The sequence below is a fragment of the Tursiops truncatus genome, chromosome 4 (genome assembly GCF_011762595.2).
Source record: "Tursiops truncatus isolate mTurTru1 chromosome 4, mTurTru1.mat.Y, whole genome shotgun sequence".
In the NCBI taxonomy this organism is placed as follows: Eukaryota; Metazoa; Chordata; class Mammalia; order Artiodactyla; family Delphinidae; genus Tursiops; species Tursiops truncatus.
The window spans coordinates 18,710,404-18,721,197 of NC_047037.1; the positions used below are offsets into that span (position 1 = coordinate 18,710,404).

General features: G+C 38.2%; 1 protein-coding gene across 3 annotated transcripts in view; it reads left to right on the forward strand.

Moving 5' to 3' along the window:
- Nucleotides 1–9,925, forward strand: part of WWTR1 (WW domain containing transcription regulator 1) — a 131,868-nt gene extending 121,943 nt beyond the window's left edge. For all 3 annotated transcript variants that reach the window (XM_073803706.1, XM_004316774.4, XM_073803707.1), the window contains 3 exons: nucleotides 103–236; nucleotides 1,659–1,771; nucleotides 6,472–9,925. In XM_073803706.1, coding sequence (XP_073659807.1) covers nucleotides 103–236; nucleotides 1,659–1,771; nucleotides 6,472–6,656 — 432 coding nt within the window. In that variant the 3' untranslated portion in view covers nucleotides 6,657–9,925. The remainder of the gene's footprint in view (nucleotides 1–102; nucleotides 237–1,658; nucleotides 1,772–6,471) is intronic.
- The last annotated feature ends 869 nt before the right edge of the window (nucleotides 9,926–10,794 follow it).

Here is a 10,794-nt window from a genome sequence, read left to right on the forward strand (position 1 = left end):
GTGTTTGGTGAAAAGTTTTTATGCGAAGCATCCTTTGCTCCGATCCTTATGACAATGAAAGAATCACTGTTGCCTCTCCCTCGGACTGTCACCTCTCTGTAGGAAGCCGCCCTCTGTAGACAGCTCCCCATGGAAGCCGAGACTCTAGCCACGGTTCAGGCTGCTGTCAACCCACCCGCCATGACTCCAGACATGAGATCCATCACTAATAATAGCTCGGATCCTTTCCTCAATGGGTAAGTCAACATTTTAGGGCCACTTATTTTTGCTTTCTTTATTATGTGGTTTACAGTATAACAGATCTTTGTTTATGTTGGGAAAAGCTGGGGAGCTTGGAGGATGGGGTTAAGATAGAGGGAGGATGTGGAGGTTTAAAAAATCTCAAATTCAAAAATTGTTGCTATGGCATGGAGTAAACCCCTAGTCAATAATTTGAAAATGGGGATGAACTTAACGATTTCAATGGGATGGTGTTGTATAGTAATTATTTAGAAGAATCTTGTGGTTTTATGTAGCCAACAGGGGATAAAAAGCATGTCATATGGCAAATAAGGGAGCAACACAATTAAGAGGTGATGTTTGTGGCGAAATGTGAATAAGGTCTATAGTTTAGTTAATAGTATTATACATTGTCAATTCCTGGTGTTGATCACTGTGCTATGGTTGTGTACCATGTCCCTGGGGAAGCTGGGAACAGGATGCACAGGAACTCTGTACTCTTTTTACATCTTCTGTGTGATTCTAAAATTATTTCACAATTTAAAATTTTCATTAAAACAAAAAGGTGTTGTTTTAAAATATGAAATATATGAGCAGAAGGAAAAGGTGATTGAACCAGAAATATCTTCATGAGTAGAAGTAGTCAACCTTAACTGTAGCCTTTTACACCCAAATAAAAGGCAGTATTCTATTTCCTGTGTCTTTTCTGCCCTTGCAGAGTCTTCTGGCAAACAAGCAAATACAGTTATGAAAGTTATTAAAAATAGAGAGATGAAAACAAACAGTAAGGGAAATAATGAAAGAAAGGCGTTTTTAAATGATTGATTTAAAACTACTTCAAATGTACAGAAGAGTATAAAGAATAACTTAAGATTTACCCGCGTACCCAACTCCCACATTTTGCATATTTCCATAGATCTTATTTTTTTTTGAATAAGTATTACAATTAATACTTAAACCCTTCCCCACCACCACTGAAATCCATTTCTTTCCCGTCTTCCCTCCCTAGTGGTAGCCACTATTTGGAAATTGTTGTGTATCCATCACACCCATTTTTTTTTTCTTTTTTCATCACACATATTTTTATATTTCTTATTGCCTGTTAATGTCTGTATCCAGAAACAATATTCAACTTCGTTTTCGGTTTTGAAAAAGTGTACATAAATGGTATCATTCTCTGTATGTAGAATGGTGTTCAAATTGTTATTTTGAGATGAAAAGGGAATCAGTGTCAATTTAGTATGAATGGCCAGGTTTTTTTTGCTTACAATTTATTAATTTCACTGACACAGGGATATATGTTTCAAAATTAAAAGGAAGTGCAAAGTCCACCTCCCTTTGTTATCTGAAGATCGGGCAGGTGGACAGAACTACACTAGTTGAGGATCTTCATGACTGTATTTTAATTTTGAAATTTTTTTCCGTCTTTTGCTCTGCAGGGGGCCATATCATTCGAGGGAGCAGAGCACCGACAGCGGCCTGGGGCTAGGGTGCTACAGTGTCCCGACGACTCCGGAGGACTTCCTCAGCAACGTGGATGAGATGGACACAGGTAGGAGCCAAGCCTGCGAGGCCTTGCAGTAGGTTTGCACTTTTAAATTGTCTCTTTAGTCATCTCAATTCGTTTTTTTTTTTTTTTTTGGCTACACCGCTCAGCATGCGGGATCTTAGTTCCCTGACCAGGGATGCAGCCTGTGCCCCCTGCATTGGAAGAGCGGAGTCTTAACCACTGGACCGCCAAGGAAGTTCCCTAGTCCTCTCAATTCTAAAATCCAACGAGAGACACTTAACCTCAGCAACAACATAAACTAACAGCTGAAAAGCCACTGGAACCCAGGCACTATTAATAAACTCTAGCCCCTTCTCCATAGTTTATACAAATATAGTTTTTTTTTTTTAATTCCAGGAGTAGCCTTTTATTTTATTTTGTTTTATTTATTTATTTTTAACATCTTTATTGGATCAAATATAGTTTTATATATGGGCACAGGATTTTAGTTTCTGCTTTTTTCTTCTCTCTCCCTCCCTCCCTCCCTTCCTTCCTTTTGTTTGTCCTTGCTTCATATAGCCCTTTCCTCACAATTGCATTAACATACCACTGTCTGCTTTGCCATTCTTCCACAGTGGAATATTTATGCTTTTTTCTAGCTTTTGGTTGTAATGTACAGGCCACCAGTATGCAAATTTTTTCATGTCATTAACTGCATTTGGGAAGTAATTGGCAGTGGGCATTTGGAAAGTTAAGCAACTCAGAGGATTCTAAAATGTCAGCTCCAAATCCTAACATGGTAACAGTTTCCTCCCTCAGCAGTTAAATTTAACATAGTTCCTGGCCTGCCCTGCTTTCAGGCTAGGCCTCAGCTGGCTTCCCGGTTACCTCCTTTTCACCATTTCTCTAGGAGCGATGCCTCCAAATTTGGTCTAGACTTAATTATCAAAGTCCTAAACTCCCAGAAGATATTCTGAAACCAAAATTAAATGACAGCTAACAACAAGGACCTACTGTATAGCAGAGGGAACTATATTCAATATCTTGAAATAACCTATAATAGAAAAAAAATCTGAAAAAGAATATCTATATAAATATCTATATCTATATAAATATCTGTATCTATATCTATATCTACATCTATAGATATACAACTGAATCACTTTGCTGCACACCTGAAACCAACACAACATTGTAAATCAACTATACTTCAATTAAAAAAAAAACACCCTGAAAATGGACTTAAAAAAATTAAATAATAGCTGATGTATCCCCTCTTTGGAGCTGTTCATGCAAGTTTCTCCTCCATCCTCACTGTTGAAAGAAAATCGTTCTGTGATGAAATGATTGCTTTCCCCAGTGCCCTTGTCCAGAGCGCCCGTGTTTGTTACCCTCTGCTCCTCGATGACTGCACTTTGCGCTCTAAAACTAAACGACTGCTCAGACAAAAGTCAAACTCGGCCAGAAGGTTGGAGCAGCTGTTCCGGGCTCTCCGTGCAGCCCGTCATCTACTTGTTGAGAGAATTGCACAGACTGTCTTGTGAGGAGTCACACAGGAATAGTTTGAACTGTTTGTTTTGTTATTCTTCAATTTATTACTTCAGCCTTCTCCCTCCCTTCCTGCTTCCCTCCCTCCCTCTCTTCATCCCTGTCTTTATTTTTCGGTGTGAGATTTATCTTGCCCTCTTCAGACCTGCCTGATGAAGTGGCTCCTTCCTGTGTTTAATAATTGTTTGCTTTCATCTTTTAAACACTGGGAAGCCAGTAAAGATAAAAAGCAAAGTTAAATAAGAAATGACTCAGGAGATCTAAATCCAAGCTTGACATTTAAAAATAAAAGAAGATGGATTCTATTCTATGGCTTTTTAAAATGACATTGAGTGGAGAAGTAGGGAATGTTTTTGAAGCCAAAATGTAGAATTAAGTGGTGTCCTGAAAAGAGCATAGTCATTGCAGTCAGGCAACCTGAGCTGGATCTTTGCTTCTCTACTTCTTAGTAATGACTTTGGGTAAGTGACATAACCTCCCAGGGGCCTCAGAATTTCTCACCTGTAAAGTAGGAGTAATGTGCTCATCTTGTAGAGTTGTGAGGGCTCATGAGGTCACAGAGCTTGGCACAAAGTTGTCTTCTCCTCTTCTCCTCCTTCTAAGAAGGATGAAGTAATGTACAAGTTGGTCTTGTTAAATGTTAGGGTTCCAGGTTAACCTGGTGTAGTGAGTGTCAGCCTGTTGGGTTTAGGGTCACATCTGTGAAGCCTTTATAGGGAGTGGGCATAAACCCCCTCAAGGGGAGAAATGTAATTACTTTTTCAGGAACAAGATGAGGAAAAGCTGAGCTCCAGTGTGGCTGGCAAAGATCTAGTAGATGCACTGATCACATGCTGACCACATGCTGAATGGGAACAAGCCAGCTGAACACTCCCTTTGCAAAATACACATGGAAACAACAGCTGGACATGGTGTGAGGATAGAGTAGAGGGAATAACAGGAGCAAAGGCTGGAAGTCATCCACCTTCCAGAATATTCTGCAATAATCACACCCTTTTAAGAATTGCTTGGTTTTTTTTGGTCTGTCCCACTTTTCACTCATTCATTCATTCATTTTTATTATCTATGCAGATATGCATCCTTTATATTTTAATTGAGGTATAGTTTCCGTATAATATTATATAAGTTACAGGTGTACCATACAGTGATTCACAATTTTTAAAGGTTATACTCCATTTATAGTTATTGTAAAATATTGGCTATATCCCCCATGTTGTACACTATGCCCCACTTTTTAAATGGATAAAACTGCAAAGACCCCCAAAATTACTACGAGGTTGCAGAGTTGCTCCAAAGAGAGAGAGTTCAAGATTGTTAACCTTATTGAAGAACCTTAACTAGTCTCCTCATGCTTTCCATGCCCGAGGAGAAAGGATAAGAGGAATTCTTTAAAACAGAGAGATTTTATTTGGTTAAAAAATGATTTCTTGACTTATTAAAAAGTTAAAATGGGAAATCAGTAGAGATGAATAATTCTAACTGGAGATGAAGAAAAAAAGACATCCAGCACTTTAGATCGGCTGATTTTTCAGGGCAGATAGTTTTTTTAAGCCTCATTTCCATTTGTTACACTCTAGTGGGTAGAAAAAAGTTATTTTGGATTTTCTTTTCTAAACTAATGTTTTTCAAGTCAGTAACACAACAGCACTGAGGTCATGTTGAACTCGATTTAACTTTTAAAATACTGCCTTTTGCAATGAAAATCCTATAAAATAGTCCTAAGAGTCATTGATATTTTATGAGTTATAGAAAAGCCCTCAAGTTTTACTATCACCAAAATGCAAGTTTGAGTATTTTTCCCTCATCACTCAGAAAAATGTACTTTTTCTCCTTGGAAAATGCATATGGTTAAAATGAGTTTTCTCCTGTTTTGCTCAGAATAGTGAAATTCCTAAGCAGGCTTTTCAGGAAGGCTACCGTACTTGTAGGGCACAAAAGCTAATTTAATACGTTTCTTAAAAGTGATTCCATGGTGAAAGCTGGCCATAGTTTTCAATGCACTATGAGGTGTGACTGTGAGGTGTATTTTATCCCTTCAGAAAATTGGTTGGGGTTCTTGGAACAAGCCAGTTGCTCTGATATTATGTCATTAACTGTGATTGAGTTCCCAGGTTTTTCTTCCTCTCAGCACAATCAACAAGCAATGCGTTTTTGTATTCTCCTAAGTGTGTATGTATGAAAGAAGCCCAGAGCCATGGATGTGTGGCAGATATTACATGGCACCTAACTCCAATTTGTGAAGGTGCTATAATCCCAATTTCAGACAGGTGAAGTGTGTCTAAATAAGGTTACACAGCTAAAAAGCTCATTTCCTCCATTGTCCGTACGTCTTCTCCTATACTATCATTCATGAAGAGCATGTATTCCACATGTTATATCCCAGACACTTAACTTTCCTCTGGAACAGCATTCTCTCAACTAGGTTCTATAGACTCTAGTTCTATTAGGATATAAATTCGGCCAAAATTGCATTCGACGATAAAATGGCTTTAGGTCATAGTGGCTTAAGCAAAATATATCAGACTTCCTTATTACAAGACTTCTCAGAACCTTAGTCAGCTCCCATGCATTGTGACTCACGTGCATTGTGAGAAGCGTAGATACTTGCGGGCTGTATGTGTGTGTGGAGTGAGGGGGGTGAACTGCAACACCCCCTCTCTAAAATACTTTGAAAATGACCCCTAGAGTCATCAATGAAGATAGCTTTTTAACAACGTGGTTAAAAGAAACTCCTCACTACTCTCTTTGAACATAAAGAGGGATGATACGGGCAAATTTGAGCTTACAGTTAAATCATTGGATTATAGCTCTGTGATAAGGTTTTTATGACAGGCAGGGCCTCTCTACTCAAACCAGCTCTTCACGCCGTTGTCATGGGAAGTCATTGATTGTAGGTCAGGTCCACAGCACCCTCATTTGCTCCTTTCCTGTTTCCCTGGATTTACCCATTCTGGACAGTGTCTACCCAGAACAATGAAAGGTTCACCTGGCATCTCTGCATCTCTTAGGAGTGAGCATCTCCAATTCAGTTTCAATAATGTGGAAGCTGAACTTTTGCACAGAGATGAAATATTTTAGACCTGCAGCAATAAAATCTTCTGGTGGAATGTAGACACAGTGGAAATGAAGATGAGAGTTATGTTGACACTTGAATCTGTCCCTCTTTCAAGAGCTCTAAAAAAGAATTAAAATGGTTTCATTTCATTCTGTTATAGGAGAAAATGCAGGCCAGGCACCCATGAACATCAACCCTCAGCAGACCCGGTTCCCTGATTTTCTTGACTGTCTTCCGGGAACAAATGTTGATCTAGGAACTTTGGAATCTGAAGATCTGATCCCCCTCTTCAATGATGTAGAATCTGCTCTGAACAAAAGCGAGCCTTTTCTAACCTGGCTGTAAGCAGTACCACTGTAGCTTGGATGCAGCCGTGACCTGACATTTCCTGGGCCTCTTGGAAAAAGAGATGGAGCAGAGCAAGTCTGCAGGTGTGCCGCTTACTGCCTCCGTGACGCATGCTCCCTCCTTTCCTTGTGGCCAATTTAATCATTGCCTGGAGTTGATTGACAGTAACGTAAGTTAAACATAAATAAACATTCTATTTTCATTTTCTGCAAGCCTGCCTTCCTGTGATGGGTTATGCAGAATTGTTTCAGCAGAATTGATTATGCAGAATTGCTTCTCTGCTTTCCTTTCTGCTGCCCCATGACTAAGCTTTATGGGTGTTAGCTGAAATTTATACGTCAATTGATTATAAACCATGAAAAGCTGACCACAGGCAGTGACTTCTGACAGGCGGCTCGGTCCAGGAAATGTACACAAAATTCAACCTGATTTACAGTTTCAAAAACTGTATTGATGACATTAGTACCAAATGCTTTAAAAAATATTTAACTTGAGCTTTAAAAATCATTGTACAGATAGTAAAATTCTGCTGTTTGGAATACAATGTAGTCTGGGATCCATGCTGGTTCTGTTGGTTCTTATTACCCTGTATTCACAAAGGCACACACAGTCCTATTGTAGTTTATCCTTTAGCATTTTACTGCACAGCATCTAGCCAGCTAGTCCTTCCAGCAGGAGAGTAACAGCAGCGTTAGTCACAGCTCCTACACTAAGATCTTATGAAAGAGACCAGTTTGGTACTAATTATGAACATCTATTAAACAAAGGTTTTTAAAATTACAAGTTGGATTTTTTTGTTTTTAAACTGCAGCTTAGAACTCAAATGTTTATTTTATGAAGCACTATCATTTTGTAGCTGATGACAAAGGGCAGTCAAATGTTTTTGATAAATCAGTGACAACTGTATCTCTGTCTTTTGAAACCGTTCTGAAAACATCAGGACCACGTAGCTTTCAACCTGATGGCACACGCAGTAAGCTGTTGCTTTTAAACTTCCAAAGCCTTGTCGGTTTTGCTTCTTTCAAGATTTCAAGGGTTTAAAGTAATCTTATCTATGAAACTGTTTGAAGGATGAAGCAGATCTCTGACTGACATGTAAAAAAATGCCCCCTGAGGGTGTATGGTGGAGACATGTTTCTGAAGTCACTAATGTTGATTCCTAAGTATATTATCCTAACCTTGTTTGCTACAGTTGGTATAAAAAGGCATGAAATATGTACTCAATACCTCTTATGTAACCAAAACCGTTTTTTATTAGCTTTTAAGGACTGAGAGAGAGCATTGGGTTTGCCTGGCATGCACCCTGCCTGCATTGCCAATGAAGTCCTCAACTGTTTAATATTTTGAACGGACATTATTTATAATCTATGAATTTAATATCTTTTTTTGAGAGACATTAATAATGCAGGTCTCTGAGAGGAACCTTTCCACTCCCGAGGGGCTTATTTGCTGGGGATCTGAGATCCTTTTCGATCTACCAAAAGATAGATGGCAGAATACATCTTATCTTGTTGGAAAGAAAGCAAGTGTAAAGGTCAGAGATGAAGTAGTAAAGTTAGGGAATATAGTGGAAAGGCTGTTAGGTGTGAAATGGAAATAGACAAGCTATAGTACCCCAAAAGCAAGACGAGCAGGAGGTATGAGGTGCCCCCAAAGAGCAAAGCAACAATTTTCTCCTACAGTCTTTGTACCAAAGGACTGTTGTAGAAGAAAAGAAGGCTTCGGTGCACTTTATGTGGGAGAAGGAGGGGCAGGGCTAGTCTTGTCCTGTCTACGCTGATGTTAAGTGTGTAGGCGGACAAGACCATAAACCTACCATTGCTTCCAACACAATGAAGTGACTTTTTTCCCCTGAAGGACCCATGGTTTCTGTTCCTCTGATTCCTTCTCTCTCTCTCGAAGCGCTCTGAGAGAGATGGGGGTAGATGTTTCTTTAGCTACTAAATTGGAGGGAGCACTATTTCTTTTCCTCTTGTGTTAGCAATAATTGCAAAAAGCATTGTACATTCTTTCTAAGAAAAAGAAAAAAAAAAAAAGACTCAGAAACAAGGGACCTAGTAAAACTGAGCAGTGTTACTGTATTTTTAAAAAATATTTTTATAGACTCATTTTCAGGTTATTAAACATAAAAGAAACAGATACCCCTCTCTTTTTAAAGCAGTTAAAACATCGATGATTTGTATTATCAGTTTTTAGACGTAATTTCCTAGTAAGCTTGTGGCATTAGAAAATACTAGAAGAATTTTTTTAGTGAAATTAGTTGGAACATTTATTAATGAACATAACAATTATTTTTCCAGAATTAAATATGGACCCTGACTATGTGTTTACTAATAAATGAAGCCAGATATAATTTTTGTTGTTATTTTTCAGGCCATAAAATATGGCCTTTGTTAAAGAACACTAAAGCTAGAAATCTAAAGTAAGAACAACTATTTAAAGGCTCTTTCCTATTATTGTAAGTGTTAAAACCCCTGCAGAATTCATGATAAGGTGCTATTTATACTATATTTCTTATTATAAAAGAACTGCCACAATATCTCACCTTTTTAGTCCTAAATCAGTCAATAAATTTCAACATTTCATCCAATAATTTTGCCAGAGAAAAGGCAGATTAAAAATTGAAATTGAAAAATAATTTCAGAGATCTTTTAAGGTTTTTATTCCCCCTGATAAAACACATTTTCTTGAAGTAACTACATTGTCAAAACCTATTTGCAATTCTATGAAATCTTAGTAATTGTTAGCGTTTCACCATAGAATTTAGGATGTGAAATGCCATTTCTTTTCACTGATTATACAATATACATGAAAACAGAGTAAAACATTTAGCTTGCTGGGATGCTGCTGTCTCCAGCTTGGGAGAAAAGCTCTCTGTAGAAGAAGGTGATCTGGAGTGAGTTCTGTTAGTGACAAGTTGTGTTCTCATGACATAATTGGAAAGTAACTTCCGAAAGTGCCACTTTTATGAAAAATAAAAGCTGTTAAAAGGAAATTGTAGATTAATTTAATTGGGAAAATGGGTGATTGACAGAGACCGTTTCCCTAACACACTACATCATTTATGTGTTAGTATTTTAACTTTTAAAAAAATTATTTCTACATTTTGTAATATGACATATGTGTGTTTATTTTTAATTTAGATTGCTATACATACAGAAAGTATGCAGAAAAATCAATCAGCTCAAACCATTTTAACTGGAGTTTGGTACTGGTTTTTACTTCTCTGATTCTGTATAAGAAAAATAAATACAGTTGAATTTCCACTTGGAACCTTTATCTCGTCGTTATTTGTGTGTGTTCCTTTTACTGAGGGCTTTGGGTGGTACTGAAGAAAGGCTTATGTAACCCTCCTGGCAGACAATGAAAGAAATAAATTTTGTAGGCAAACATTTTTTTGGCTCAAATGCCTGGTCTTAAATATTCTAAATGTCCGCAGAATTCTGGTTTCTACTTTATTTGAAGTAACTCATTGAGACTTTATTTGAAGTAACTCACTGAGACTTTAAAAACTATATATGTAGATGTATATATATATATTTTTTCTAAATCACACAGTCCTTCCAACACCCTCACAGATTTGACTGAGACATCAGAACTATAGGATTCTTAGGCGTTCCTCTGTTATTAACAACAAGCTGTGGCTTCTCGTCGAAACTAAAAAACAGCTCATCATTAATTCTGAGTGTAGGCTTGTGACAGTATATTTTCTCTGTCTGTTGAGTCCCCTGATTCTTGCCGTGGTGATACCTTATGAGGTGAGGGCACTCTTAATAGCAGAGTGTTGTTAAGCAGAAGCATTCAGCTAAACAACAGAAAGAAGAGATCCTGGCGGACACAACTTAGCCACAGTCCAGAGTCTGAGTCTCAAGCATCGTTTTAAAAGCTGTATTTCATCATCATTTTTTAAAAATTTACTTTTGGCTGCATTGGGTCTTCGTTGCTGTGTGCGGGCTTTCTCAAGTTGCGGCCAGCGGGGGCTACCCTTCGTTGTGGTGTGCCGGCTTCTCATTGCAGTGGCTTCTCTTGTTGTGGAACACGGGCTCTAGGCATGCAGGCTTCAGTAGTTGTGGCTCCTGGGTCTAGAGCACAGGCTCAGTAGTTGTTGCTCTGCGGCATGTGGGGTCTTCCTGGA